Source organism: Lathyrus oleraceus, chromosome 2, assembly GCF_024323335.1.
Source record: "Lathyrus oleraceus cultivar Zhongwan6 chromosome 2, CAAS_Psat_ZW6_1.0, whole genome shotgun sequence".
NCBI classification, from domain to species: Eukaryota; Viridiplantae; Streptophyta; class Magnoliopsida; order Fabales; family Fabaceae; genus Lathyrus; species Lathyrus oleraceus.
The window spans coordinates 472355292-472371607 of NC_066580.1; the positions used below are offsets into that span (position 1 = coordinate 472355292).

At 35.4% G+C, this 16316-nt stretch overlaps 1 protein-coding gene across 1 annotated transcript; it reads right to left on the bottom strand.

Moving 5' to 3' along the window:
* Positions 1-15371: 15371 nt before the first annotated feature.
* LOC127123806 (uncharacterized) lies at positions 15372-16034 on the bottom strand. The gene has a single exon (XM_051053986.1). The coding sequence runs from the start codon at positions 16032-16034 to the stop codon at positions 15372-15374; it is 663 nt and encodes a 220-aa protein (XP_050909943.1).
* Positions 16035-16316: the final 282 nt, after the last annotated feature.

The window sequence follows — 16316 nt, forward strand, 5'->3', positions numbered from 1 at the left end:
ATGTGTAAAAAGTCAAAAAATAACACTTAAAAAGGAACGGAGGGAGTAATATTAACGAAAAGATATATTTCTATTGAATAATAATGTAAAGAAAATTTACACTATCAGAGTATCATCATTAAACCCTTTATTTTATCTAGAAATAGGGGTATAGGGTATTTTTTACACATAGTTGTATAGACTCATTTTTCTAATCGAATAGGACTATAATTAATACTATAGTTTGATAGTTACTCTAATCAACTGAATCACATTAATACATAAAATAAATAATGTTACGTTATTTAATAAGAATATTAAATGTTACTTTTTTTTTTAATATTATTTTAATTTTAAAAAATTTAAATTATCTAGAGCAAATATACACTAAAATGCATCAATCAAATAAGTGGGTCAAAATAATATTATCTAGAGCATCATTTTTATTGTGTGGCAGTTTCATGAACCCTTTTAATCGAGATCATATTTCATATTTCTTTAAACCCTTTAAAAAATTATTTCCTTCTTATTCAAAATTTGTGTTTACTTACACGATTCAACTGTATTTTGACATCATAAATATCATAATCATCTTAAATTATAGTAAATTGCATCTTTATTTCTTATTATTGAATAACAATATGTTTTTTTAATCCAATATGGAAGTCGCTCGGATAATATCATTCGGAATCCTATGAAATGACTTTGGATTTAAATTTTTGGTTGTTATGAATGGTTGCTTGAATTATCTTCATGTTTTTAATGGTGGTAGGAATCGTGTACCTTGATGATGTCAACAGAGCTAATGCATCAAAGGATGGTGGATCGGAAGATCCCTGACCTAGTGGTGTATGTTATTATATTTGATGTACATGTTAAAGTCTTCTAAATATTTTGATGATGACAACTTAATAAAGAAAAGTTGAGTCAAATATCATCATTCAAGAAGCAAGTTTAAAGCAAATTATTCAAGTTCGTCTTTGAAGAGTTAAAAAGAATCAAATCAATCAATCAAAAGGAACTAAAGATATGAAAATTTGCCTGATATTGGGCTTTGTATTTTTATATTGTATTTGATCAGTTGAATAAAAATGAAGCAAAAATAAGTCTTGTAATACTAAGATGATGCACGCACGCACTAAATCTTGTCATCTTTTTCTCAAATTTTCTTAAAACCAATTCTGATAAGTAATTAAACTAATAATAAGTAGTTATAATCAATTAGAAAAGCTAAATTCACTATTTAATTAATTAGAACCTTCATTTAATTGATTAAGTCAAAAGTTTGCATCTTAATCGATTAGAAAACTTGTTAATTGATTAAATACACATCTGATTAAAGTTTCCTTTTTTGACTTAGTCTAATTAATTAGGTTTTCATTTATAATCGATTAGACACTCTCAAGCTCATGGATTATTGCTTTTTTAGCTAAACTTTTTTCATATAATTGAGTGTTTTCCTCGGTTCTAAATCACGAATTTTATGAGTTGTATCCTCTTTTATCTCACTCATCATCATTCAGTTAGAAGTTGTATTCACTAGAAATTGACTTAGTAATGAGAGAGTGAAAAGTTTTGTATGAGAGTTGTGTTTCACTGTTATTATAATGAATTTGTGTAATCAAGAGTTTAGTCATCTTCTGTTGTTGTAATAGACTTGAACGTTGCAATTCAAATCTATAAAAAATTGGTGTAAGGTTGTTGGGTTGAACCAGTGTAAAAGCTTACGTTCTTGTTAGTAAAAATTTCAAGAGAAAACTCTTGGGAACTAGAGTATGTAGTGTGGCTTAAGGTCGAACTAGGATAACCTCTTATGTGATCTTTTTTACCTTACCTTTTTTATTATTTATCATTTATCTTTTTCTACCATCTTCTTAAAATTAATCTTTTCAAAATCAATCATTTTTGTAACAAAAAAAATTTGAAAAAACAATATCATAATTCACCCCCCTCCTCCATTGTGTTTGAATTTGTTTGTTCAATAAATGATATTATAATCTAACTCCTATTATAAGACTAATTGTCTCAAGAGGTAGGAATAATTTTAAATGATTTATTAAAAAGACATTTATCCTTCAATTTAGAGGTGTATGCTTTTTGAAAAGAGAATACGGGAATTTTTATATATGGGTGGATTATGATATCTAGACTACTGTAAAAAAAAAAAAAAAGCAGTCCCTTTGTTCCCACACATATATTTGATGATATTGTGGAAAACAAATTTGGATAAATCTAGAACAAAGAGGACGGGGAAAATATGCATCATTGTTTGAAAGATAAAACCATTATCACTATCGCTCTTAGTATTGGTGAATTTTTGTGTGTTTCTCACCATGAAACTTCTAAAGAAATGTGGGACAACATTCAAGTTAACCATGAAGGTACAACTGGGGTAAAAAGTTCTAGAGTGAACACAATGACCCATGAGTACGGGATTTTCCGAATGAAACCTGGGGAAGTCATTGAGGATATGGAAAAATGTTTTATTCACATTGTGAATCATATGAGAACTCTGGGTAAAAAAATTATAAATGAGGATTTGGTTAACAAAGTCCTTAAATTCCTAAATCGCAGATGGTAACCTTAAGTTGTTGCAATTTTTTAATCTAAGGAATTGTCTTCTATGAATTTGGCTATATTATTTGGAAAATTACAAGAACATAAAAATGGAGCTAAAAAGTCTAGTTAAGGATAAAGAAGGCAACAAAAAGAAGAAATGTCTAGCTCTTAAATTTAAAGAAGGCAAACATTCAGATATTGTTGAAGATATGACATTGTTGATCTGAAAATTTAAAGGATTCACAAAGCTTTACAAGCAACAAGACTTTCAACACAAAAATGAAGGAAGACTTTCTTTCGTCCCATTCTACTACTGTACTTGCTAAGTACAAATGCGTGACAAACCCTGGTAACTAAGGATTGTTAGAGGCTTTAAGGTTTGTTGTGAGGTTATGAGCTAGCTCATGTAGGGAGAAGCTCTATATGTGCGTATTTTTGAATGTGAGTTAGATTGTCCTTCTCAACTGTGATGTTAAGGTATTTATAGCCATGTTGGGTTTAGATCCAAGGCCTCCTTGGAAATAGAAACCACTTAGGGAATGGATAGTTGATTCCTTGATATTCAAAGGGTATGGTTTACCCTCCCCCTCCCAATGATCTCTTTCGTGTCATTAGAACATGAGGACGAGTCACTCATCCATTCCTACACTGAGTGACCTATCCCAGATGATGGTGAGATATATAGTAAAAGGGAGATACATTTGATAAATAGGAGACTGACCTGATAAACGAGCGACTGAAGATCTCCACGTTGCCTCTTAAGGCCCTCTCACAAATATACCGATATACAATCCCTTAAGCACAAGGGCTCGGAAAGGATGAAGTGATTTAGTATTGTTTCTTTTACACGAATGAGTCCACCCAGCATGAGGCAGCTTTCTTCCATACGGGGTGAGTCCCTCATACACGAAACGAGTTCCCCATACATAAGGTGTTTCCTTAATATATGGGTGGCTCTAGGGTATGCACCCAAGTGTCAGTGACATAATCCACAAGTCAGATGAGGGAATTCGAACATCAATCAGCTGAAGGAAGTTAAACGCTAATTAGATGAGGGAATCGAAACATGAATTGGATGAAGCGCACATTGCATTAAATGTTATCGGTGATGATATTTAGTCACTATGAGTTTTAATTATCGTGATCACGATAAGGCATAAACAGGTCGGGATTGGGCGCATGTCAGACACATTTTTGGCTGTTTAAATAGAAAAATGTGCTACTTTTGCAAGGGTTCTTATTTTTATGAGAGAGTGACAACAGTGAAGTTTTAAGCACGACTTTGGATGACTTTGAAGGCATTGAAGACAAATTTCTTCATTGATTTTCATGTAGTCTTCATATCAACTCATGGTATTTCATTATTTAACTATGAGTAGCTAGATTTATTTTTATTAGATCTTTGAAGATGAACTTTACTGTACTTTATTGGATCATATGGTTATTTGATGTTATTTGAACGTTTTAATTTTAAAATTGTGATTCAATTGCTTTTGTTCTTAATGCTTTTTTAATATTGAAGAACGCGCAAAGTGAAATTAGATGAGTAAGGATTACTGACCATAAATGTATTGATCGGATATAAAGCAATTATTCGACTTAGAAATTAACTATGAATAGGTAATTATAAGTTGTGGCTAGAGAATTAACATGTGTAGATCCCCTAGTTTTACTTTGAATTCGCCTAAGAAAGTAGGGAGTTGTAGTCTTAATTAGTGAATTATACATCAAGGAATTGAGTACAGTGGTATGGTTAATTCGTTGTAAGATTATAAATCAATTCGATTTAAATAATGTACGATCATCAATAGGGGGAAATTAAGGGATTTGAATAAAGATCTAATCGCCTTCTCATTATCTTAACTTTTGTCAAAGTTTTTCCGTGTAATTATTTTCCGAAAAACCAATCTGCAAACCCTACCACTTGTTGTTACTTTAAATCACAATATTACAACCTTGCTAAAAATAGTGTATTCCATGTGAAGACAAATTTATTTTATTACTTCGATTGTAATAAGTACACTTGCTAAGAAAAAGTCATCAAGTTTTTGGCGCTGTTGTAGGGGATTATTGATAATTTCAACAAGGAAAATTTTGTTTGATGTTTTAATTTTATTTTAAATTTTTATTTTTCTTAGTTGTTGTTTATTGTTATTTTTATTTTATACTTTTATTTAGTTTGGTTTTGTGCAGTGCTATTGAGGTATTGTTTGTTGTTTATGCGAGGTTTGAGTTCGACATTGATATCGTTAGATTTAGAAATCAAAAGAATAACGTGAGTAATTCGGAAAGCAATAAGAGAAACACATCTAGATAAAAAGGAACTAGATGAAGGAGTAGAAAGGATGGAGAATCCACCAAAACAAACTATGAGGAATTATTGTATAAGGACTGATGTTGGACAGATATCCTTAGGATTTCAACCTGTTAGCCTTGTAACTTTTGATATCAAAATTTATGTGCTTTCAAGTTTAAGAGACAAACAGCTCGATGGGCAGGCTATCAAAAATCATTGGGAGAATTTGGCTAGATTTTATGAAACGTAATCAATGTGTAAACTGAATGATGTGACTGAAGATCAGGTGAAATTATGGTTGTTTGGTTTCTCGATAATAGGCTTAGCAAAAGATTGGTTGCCATATTTACCAAACGGTACCATTCATACTCGGAAATAGTTTGAAGATAGGTTTCTAAAGAGGTTTTTCACGAAAGCTCAGTTTATAGAAAGAAGAGCAGAAATCTCAAATTTCGACCAAGGTGGTTCTTAGTCATTATCTAGTACGTGGGTGAGATTCAAGTTGTTACTCTGAGTCCTCCCGTGACCATATTCCTAAGTCATGAAGCTATGGTAAACCATTATTTGAATCTATGGCTCAGACTCAATAAGTCTCTATAAATACCTCATTCCTAAAATGAGAGGGGGAAATCTCATAACTTATAACATACATAAAATATCGAGAGAATACAGAGCTTCTCACCTCACGTGAGCTTGATCATAGCCAAAACACCACATGGTCTCTCACCATCATGAGTAAGTCCTAACCCACCGAAAATCACTAAGGCCTCTGGTAACTCCTACCAACATAGGGGACCACACATTCTTTCCTTTTTGACAAATACAGTGGCACCCACTATAAAATCCAGTAAAATTGATTCTAACATCAAGTTTAATCCATTATAAACTACTACCTACAACAACAACGATGTGGATTTCTTCTATATGTCACAAGGTTTTTCAACCATTGTTTGCCCAAAACGAGGTTAGTATAATTCCCCTAATTTATCACTTCCTCTTTCAAGAAAGGAGAATACAATATGAAATATCTATAAACTTACTTTTGGCGTATCTCAAATTTCAATTTGGCATATACTTGTTTTATAACCTCATGTTTACTGTATTATAACTATTTTACGATTGGGCGAATTGTGTTTCATACTTATTATTTGGCTATGTTTGATAAAAGAAATGTAAATACAGATAAATAGAAATAGGAAAACCATTGCTTATGATCTTATACATGGATGTATACGTTTTAGTTATAGTATCTTAAAAAAGTAAAAGGGTTGTCAATTAATTAGATATAATAATAAGAAACTCCATTAGGATCATGTGTTCTTTTCTATTAGCATTAGGATCATTTGTGTTAGTATCCTCGATAAGGCTGCCACTTGCTAGTGCTTATTATTAAGTTGAAACTCTTATATCATCAATAGTAAGTGATAAACATTAATCACATATGCAAAGTAATTTTCTGTTTGGCTAAAAGAAAGCAGTTGCTCTCCTATTATGATAATAAATAGCTCAAAAATTGATAAATGTTGTGTTAGCAAATTAATGATTTACTCTTCATTATTGTATTAATACACCATTTTTCTCTAAAGAGCGAGTTTATATGTTTTAAATTGTCACATCATTTTCCTAAGGTATTTTTCTTTTACAAAGGTTGTAAGTTTAACATTTCTTCCAAGCACTATGTAGGATGTGCACTCTGTAGTAATTGTTCTTACTATTATACCAATATATTTTATTATTAAAACTACTCCATGTTGGATTTTTTTTATTAAAGGGAGGGCCTAAGCCCAAAGAAAGAAAGACTAAATCGGCACTAACTTAGTGGTTGTAGATCTTATCAAGTCACTATCTAACAAATGAGTAATAAAAGACGGGCAACTCTTGAATATACACTTATCATTATGAGGAGTCACTTTATTTCTATCTAGAGCATTTGCACATAAGTTTGCTTCTCAGTATATATGAGTGATTTTAATATCACTATCTTGATGCAAATATGATCTTCTCTGCAAAAAAATTGTCATGATGAATGATAATGTAATGATGGGATGATATAAGTCACACAAATTCAAAACTCTGATATGTTCTGAACAATCTGTACATGCCATTTGTTATAGGTTCAAAAGTTCGACGCAACATGAGTATCAAGGTAGGTAGAGTTTATGGCTTCCTGCAACAAAAAACCCATATCCCCATCACAGGTGTGGACTATGCTCCAAGGTGGTCCCTAAAAGGTCTCCCAGAATCATCGAATCGAAATGGAAATACCATGTCGTAGTGAATACTCACAGGACAAAAGTACTTCCAAGTGAATCTAGTATGGGTGTAGTTCTCGTGACAACCCAACGCGTGAAACGCAGGCGTACACGAATATCCACGAGTCTAACCTATGTGTATACTAAGCTCAGTTACAGAGCTTTCCTCTCATGTAGTTTATCCCTTCCTGACAATAGCATAATAGATAATATCCATAATATAAAACAATAAGAAAAAATGTGATAAATCAAGCGAGTAAATGATAAAGGTAAACACCTAAAACTAGTGAGAAAACAACCTAAACTAGGCTCGACTCCTTTTAGAGACTAGGAAGTAGTCCAAGTAGTGAAGTGTCCCCAGCAGGGTCGCTAGCTGAAGCTAACAGAAATATACCCGAACGTATCGCACACTCGAACATACAATTAAGTCGCCATCGAACTTTATTTATCGCTAAAGGGAAGGGAAAACATCGATAAAACCCGGGGAAAAGAGATATGTTGGGTAAGGAAGTCGGTTATGCAAGGGGAAGGTATTAGCACCCCAAACATCCATGGTACTCCATGGGAACCGTTTTGATTCTTCTCGCTCGAATAGGTGTTATATCCAAAGATTACTCCCAAAAGAAGGAGAAAGGAAAGGAAATAGATAAAGTACTCTGTGAGGATTAGGGCCCTCATGCCTACGTATCCTGATAGTGCAATAAGGAATTCAGAGCTCCGTAGTTCAAGGAACTAGAGGCGGGAGATGAACAGAATTGTGATCAAGGTATGGTATGAACCAAAGAATAGTGTTTTGAGCTCCAAACAGGGGTGAAAAGATGAACCCAAGAGTAAGGTGGCTATTACCAATATGTGGACTAGCAGGCCGCCACTATAGGGTAAAGCAGAAAAGGAAGGAATTAAGCGTTTGAGGTAGTATATTTGGCTCAAAGGTAATTAGTATATCACGTGGAGTGAAAGAAGATAGAATATGAGTGTATCTCGGAGATGAGCGGAACAAAGTGACCGAAGTCACAAAAATGAATATTTGGTAATAAGTGAATGAGGAAGTATTATTTGAAATCGAAACGTGAAAGTGTATTGGAATCCATAAGAGAAATGGGATTTCTACCATATAGGGAAATAACTTTAACCGATACGTGGACCAGCAGGCCGCCACTATAGGGTGTATAGCCAAAAAAAGGAAGGAATTAAATGTTTGAGGTTGTAGCCCAAACATTTCTAGGTAGAAAGGCGGACTATATTAGGTGTCCTAAAAGGATGTATATGGATCCAAAGAAAGTGTATCTCGATGTCAAAGGAATAATATGTCATTGGGTGAACGATTTATGCTCGAAGGTAGGTAATGAATAACGAAAGATATGAATGATGCCCTAAGGCGAAGGAGAAATAATTAGAAGTATGCTCGCCAAGGATTTGCATCCTCGTGCCTACATATTCTCCTTGTGCAATGAGAAAGTCAGAGCAATCGTAGTTCGGAACTACGAGAATAGAGAGAGAGAGAGAGAGAGAGAGAGAGAGAGAGAGAGAGAGAGAGATTTGCCTAAGCAACGGGGGCTCACAAGACAAACACCAAGTCAAGGAATGATTGTAGTATTTGATGGTATAAGGAATAGTATATCACTTGCTAGGGAACAAACAGTTTGAGATCAAGAAGGATAGTATCTTGGATCCAAGAAGGAGATAAACTCTTAATCGAAGAGCAAGGTAGGCATTTATCAATACGTGGACTAGCAGGCAGCCACTATAAGGAAAAGCCAAAAAGAAAGATTGAATTAAGTGTTTGAGGTTGTAGACCAAACAACTCTCGATTGAGGTGATGAACTGTCGTTAGGATGTCCTAAAAGGATGAACAAGGAGTCCAAGTAGAAATATAATTTATCTCAAAAGGATGATATAATTGAATGAATGGAGAATGATTGCTTGATAAACAGGGTAGCTCGCGAAGAATCTGGATTCTCCTGCCTACGTATCCTTATAATGCAATAAGGAAATCAGAGCATTCGTAGTTCAGCCCACTACGGCTGAAGACAAAGAGAGATTGAGGGTAAGAGAATATGATAGAATGATTGAATTGAAATGATTAGAATGGAGAATAAATAGACTTGATAGTTATTTGATAAGAATTACACTAAAGTCAATTAGCAAAGGTGGATACGATAAGCAACGAGCCAAACGTCTTGCACCCAAAGATATCCAAAATGAGTGTAGGAAACTCTAGTCTCATTCCTTCTTTACCACCTAAGGCTCATGGCATGTAGTTCTCGTCCTAACTTTCAAGTGGAGAGAGGAGAATCTTTGTAATTGTTCCTTGTATTGATGAAGACCTTACCAATCGTTCGATTTTAATCGCACTAAAGTCTATGAATATAGGTGAATACGATGAGCGTTGGGTCATACATCCCATACCCAAAAATACTCATAATGGGGGTAGGAATACTCCAATCCCACTCCTTCTCTATTGCTTAAGGCTCGTGTCATACAACTCGAATCATGATTGATAAGTTGTTGATGTAGTCCTTGCTTTGTTGTATTGCTTCGTGAAGAGATAGAGACTTGTCAATCGTATGATTAGAATTGTGTTAAAGTCTATGAATAGAGGTGAATACGATGAGCACTGGGTCATACGTCCCATACCCAAAGATATTCAGAATGGGGGTAGGAATACTCTAGTCTCACTCCTTCTCTATTGCTTAAGGCTCCCGCCACACACTTCCAACCTTTACTTGACAAGTTTTTGAAGATGCCACCTTTGATATACTTGTATAATCCGTTGCTTAGTATGACTGAGGATGCCTTGATTGAGAATATTGACTTGAGGCTTCGAGCTCCACAACTTAGAGGAAAAGTCTTATTAAATGACCAAGGGTCTTTTGGTCACTACATTAGACGGTGGGATTATACAAGTTCAAAGGATTTAATTGATCAAAATTGCTTTTGATCAACTTAATCATGGGTTTATTTTGGTTTAGGAAATTAGGTTAAGCCTAATCTAGAAGTTAGTAATTGTTAGAAACTATCCTAAGGGATCATACATTGGTTGATTAAAGTTGAAAAAAACTTATGTTAAAATCCTAGGGGAGCATGTGCATGTTAATCAAAGTATTGATGAAAAGTTCTAGGTATAAGCCCTAAGGGAACCTACAATTGTTAGGAAATGATTAAATCCTAATGTCAAGTTCTAATCCTAAGGGATCATGTTACAAAAAAGGATAAAATGCCCACAATTACCCCTAAAGGGCAAAATGGTCATTTACAAAATATATCCAAATATTAGCACAAATCAGTCAATGTCTAACCATAGCCTAAAATTGATTAAATCCTAAAGATAGATTTTAACCTAATGTGTGGAAATTATACTATGTCCTAAATTTAATTAAAAATCCAATTATTTCTAATTAAACCTAAGTTTGATCTAATTAAAATTATATTAACCTAATGTTCTAAAAATCAAGATTTTAATTTCCTATTACCAAAATTAATCTAATTAATCTAATCTTAATCTAGCTAATTAAGCTAATCACAAAGATTAGAAATCAATTAAGAAAAAATAAAATAAAATTTGGGCTAGGAGGTGTAACCCATGGAAAGGGGTAAGGAATCTGAATTTTGCTTCGTGGGCTTAAGCCAAGCCCATTGCTGGATTAATGTTGGCCATGGGGGTGCGTCCCAGGAAGCAGTGTGAGAGGCAAAACTGTCATGTGGGCCTTCTGCTAAGCCCACTTCCATATGGCTCAATGTTCATAGGGGGTGTATGTGGAATGGTAGTGTATGAATCAGAATTATTGGGCTTGGAAGCATTAAGCCCATCAGAATCAACCCACAACCATTGTTGACTTGTCCAAGTCAATAAGATTTGAAAGCACCCTTACACGCGCTAACTCCCCTCTCCCTCACATCTCAATCCACCGGCCGTCCTCCGTGAGACACCATGCCGGCGGCTGCCGCTGGTGATGGTGATGCAATAAACCAAAGTTGAAGTCACCACCAGACGCGCAAGGCTACGCTGGTGATAGATTCGGGGGTGGTTTGTTGAAATTGTTTCTGGATAATCTGAATCAAAGGATTCCCATTGAAGAACCCTAACCCAATCCAAGCAAATTAAATGGAAACTACAGCAAATTGACATCTACAACCTTAGGGCTTGGATCCCTCTCCCTAAACTCTACACTCTGGTGACCAAAAAACACGAAAAAGCAAAGATTATAGATTGACTCACCGAAGAAGGAGGCCGAAAAATTGTCAGGTGAGTTTCTGATTTCTTCTTCACGATTCGTCCTCTTCTCTTCCTCATTTCTTCTTCTTCTTCTTCTTTCTTCTGGAAATTTGGAGTGATGAACAGTGGTCTAGCTCAAGAGATTTGAAGCTTCAATGTCTTAGAAGAAAAGAACTCTAAGTGAGTGGTGAGGGAGAGATTTCGTAGAGTGAGAGTGTGAGTTTGAAGGTGATGCAAAAGTGTGGAAATGAGAGTGATGATCATGTTTAAATAGGGGTTAGATTTGGATTAAAGATAGATTTGGAATGAGGTTTGGAGTTGGTTAGCATTGGCTCACTAAGTTAGTAGTTAACTCAGTTAGTTATGTTTGACTCAGTCAGTTGGTTATTCTAGTTAGTGGTTAGTTAATTGGTGAATGAGTGAATGACCAAGTTTGCTCATGTTAACTGGCTAATGCATGTTACAGCTTTAAGGGGAATTGGTTTTATAGCTCGAGTGATGACCTTCTGAACAAGTTCACTCCTTCGCACCAACTGGAACTTATGCATTAGTTAGGCAGTGTTATGTTGCATTATTGGTTAATGTTACTGCATTGCTTATTGCAGTTTTCTAATGGATCTGACTATTTTTAGTCTTTTTTTTACTGTAAATGGAAATGATATAATCAGTTTGGCATGTTATGAAAGTATGTTATGCCTTGGTCATGGAACTTTGCATTGCATTATTTTATCATTGCTCTTATTTACCATGGATTGGAATGCTTGAGATTAAATAAAAAATGAAGCCTGTCATGAACTGTAATCGAAACAGGGTTATTATTAATGCATTGAATATGAGATGTCATCATGTGTATGGATTGTGGATGTCATCATGTTATGCCTTGATGTTAGTTTGCATTTCTTGTTATGCATTGTTATCAATTCTGAATGGTGATGGGTTTGTTAAGAAGTCTACTAGGACTACTATGGAAATGTATATGAGTGCAGTTTGAATGGATTAGATTATGGTAATTGTGTTAGATTAGTTCCAGGTCTACAACAGACTTCTTAGCATGAAGGCATTTTACTACTAACTAACAAGTGCAATACAAAATTTGTTTGGTTAAATGCTTGGTGTATTAGCTGTTAAATTGTGAAATCAATGGTGTAGGGTGTGTTGCCATTGATTGGATGTTTGCTGCTGAACTGTCAATGCAGGTTTGATGTATGAATTGAAGTGAGTCCATGCTATGGTTTTGGTTTGCTTCATGTTGCATAACTACTTTGTTTTACTTTAATTTGAAACAGTTTGGTATGCTGACATGATGTAGTTTAATTGTGGATATTGCATTGCAGGTTTTGATACACTATTGCTGATCCATGATGCATTTCAGGTTTTGATTTTGACAATATTGGCAATGAGAATGTTTCATACCAGTTATGACCTTGATTTGATGCAAAATGTTGGCAAGGCTTTGAGTGTGTTGCAGGGTTGGTTCTTGTTGAATGCTGCAAATATTACTGGTGTCTAGCCCAACTGTAAGCACACTTGACCACTCCTCTCACTTGCTAGTTTGCTGGAGCTTAGCCTCAAGATTGGAATTGATTTCCTAACTGCAAGATGCAATCCAATGATGTGTTGCTATATAAAATGTTGTTTAGTTGGTTCATGTGTTGGTCTGTGTAGGGTTTGCTGCAGGTTGCAGGATGCTAGGAATTCAAGTCATGGTGCCTTGGTGAAGGTTGGTACCTGGCAAGTATTATGTCAATTCTTTTATCCAATTAATGGTTGTAGTTTGATATCCCAAGTATTGTGTCAATTCCTTCAGCCTAGGTGCAGCATGGCTCATGGCTCTTTGGCTTGTGGTTTGATATCCCATGTTTCCTTTACATCTTGGTCATGCATTGTTTGGTAAGTCATGATGAACTGGTATATTGTTGGATTAGTTAGGGTATGGAATGGACATCAATGTCCCAATAACAGGGCCACCTATTGATTTGAACATGTTGATGTATGATGCAGTTGGTGCTTGGCACGTGTTGTTCTATTGCTAATTGTTACCATGACATGTTGTATTGCAGAACTTGCTGCTGGATGCACTCGAAAGGGCATACAAACATGTCGCATGCTAGGATAAAGAATGCAGAATCTCTGGTTTTGCAGATATGGCATGTTGCAGGCCTAGCTGTTAGGGGTTTTATAGGTTTTATAAGTTTGATGTATGACCATGGCTCTAGGTGTGTTAGTTGCAGGTTGTTACATGGCAAATGGTATGAGCTGGTAGCAGGTGTTCTGACTTGTTGTCGCACGAATCTAGCAGGTAATAATGCACTATTGGCCTGATGTTAATGATGGTGAAGCTATTGTTAGCCATGCTGTCATGGTTGGAATTGTGGACTATTATGCTTTGTTTTGGTTTGTCATTTATGTGTGTGTATGATCATGTGATATGGGATTTGTCATGAATTATATTATGGTTAAGTAATGGTTCTTGAACTTGTAATGGTTATGATATTGGCTGATTTTGTAGGCTAGATGGGCATGATCTTGAACATGGACAAAGTTGCTTGTAAATGAAGAAACATGGCAAAAGAAAACCAATCATGACTTTTAGATGATGAATCAAGGTAAGGTGGATTAGATTAGATCTTAGGTGGCCCAAAATGGGTGAGTTGACTTTGGTCAAAGGTGACCAAAAAGTCAACTATTGACCAAAGTCAACACTTGGTCAAAGTTGCCAAAATTTGTAAATTTTCCAAGTAATGATCATTGTAATGAAATGTAATGGATTAAAATGGATTAAAATGGATTAACAATGGATTGAAACTGGTTTCCAAATTGGTTTTATTTTTGTACATGTATGCTTGATTTTGAAATGAACATGACTTGATTGGTAAATAGAATGAATAGATTAACATGGTTTATGAACAAAACTATGACTTGATGGAATAAGACTGAGACTCGAATGAACCACCATTCATGAATCAACAGGCATGACCTCTAACTAGGTTGTAACACCACATGGTTTGGTTATTTGGATAAACAAGGCCATGAATGGACCAACAATCAATGGACAAAATAACAAGACATTGAGACTAAGATGGATTGAATTCAAGACCAATGCCCAAATGAAACCACACCAAGATTGGACCATGTACATTAATGATAATGGGTAAAAAAATGGATGACATTAGGGTTATGGATGTCATTAGATGAAAAGTCAAGCCACCAAGTCCATCAGGTTCATCACCTCCTTGATTAGGGTTTCCATGAGGCCTACCCCTCAAGCAAGTCCTTTGAACCAAACTATATGCTTCAACAACAAGTCTTCCAAGGTATGAGCCTTTGTTAAGGTTTTGATGGCCAAGACCATGCCTATTGAAGCTCCAAAGGATCCCATCATCATACCATCAAGAGCTAGGGTATTGAAGATCCCTGAGGATGGCTTGGGTAACCCCTTGTTGAATCCATACCACTACCATCAAAAACATCAGGCTTTCACTTCCATAAGCCAAGAAATTTTAATCTAGGGTGATTCCATAATGGAATGAATCATGAAAATGCATGAGTTATTAATGTATGCAACTGATCCCCAAGTCAAGTGGCTGGATAAAAAACTATGAAAAAAAGGAGGGAAAATTTTGGGGTACAACAAACACTGGAATGATAGATGATACTTGATGATGTTGTTGGGATCTGGAATTTTTTATCAAACGAGGCCTCATTTTCCTCCCCATATATACTGAATTGGTTTCCCCTTCCTTCTTCTTAGAGAAACTACCTTCATACTTCTTGCTCGTAGATGCTTCTTCTTTAGACAAATGACCCTCTCAAACACCTTCTTCTAAACGCATCCCCGTGTTCACCATTTTAGTGAAGTCAATATGAGCACTGGCAATCATACGCTCGTAATAGAATGAACTCAGAGTCTTCAAAAATATCTTCATCATCTCCTTCTCTTCCAATGGGGACTAATCTGAGTAGTAGGCTTTCTCTACCTCTGCGCGTACTTTTTAAATGTCTCCTTATCCTTCCGAGACATGGACCACAACTGATCATGATCGGAAGCCATATCTATGTTGTACTTGTATTATTTGATGAAGGCATCACCTAAGTCGTTGTAAGTACGAACATTAGCAATGTCTAAACCCATATACCACCAACGCGTGATATCGGCCAAGCTGTCTTGAAAATAATGGATGAGAAATTGACCATTATCTGTCTGGGTCGATATCTTGCGGGCGTACATCATAATATGACTCAACAGACAAGTATTCCATTTATACTTATCAAAACCTAGGACCTTGAATTTGACAGGGATTTTCACGTTGGGTACCAAGCAAAATTCGGCAGCATTTTTCCCAAACAGATCTTTACCTCTTAAGGTCTTCAATTCCTTTTTCAGCTCTTGAAATTGGTCTTTCATTTCATCCATTTTCTCGTACATTTGAGGGCCCTCAAACGACTCAGAATGATAAATGGTTTCTTCAACACGTGGCATAGCATAGGCAAAAGGAGAAGGCATTGACATGATCAGTAGAGATGCCGGCATAAGAGCAACAGTTGGAGCATAACCTTCAGGCATAAAATTCGGAGGAATTCCCCACGGGAATCTGGCGGGCATGACTTGTGCAGGCTGACTGGTAGGAAACACATACACTGGTGTTGAGACGATCTCTGGGATGATTGTCCTTTGCTGAGGAGTTGCAGGAGTTGGAATCAGTTGATTCTGAGCAGCAATGAATGACTCCATCAGAGCGGTGAGTCTAACAACTTCTTCCTTGAGCTCTAGGTTTTCTTGTTCCAGCTAATCCATTCTTCATTGACGATTAGCACGAGTGTCGTATTGATGAGTCAATTTGTCTGATACAAAGATAAAGAATAATGAGATATTTGGCCGAAAGGCTGGAAGCCAAGAAACTTGTTATGCAAATGATGCATGAAATGCAATGTTTTTATTTTAATATTTCAAGGAACATATAAAGCCTTACTTGTATATATTTTAATAATGATAATAATAATCAACAATAACATT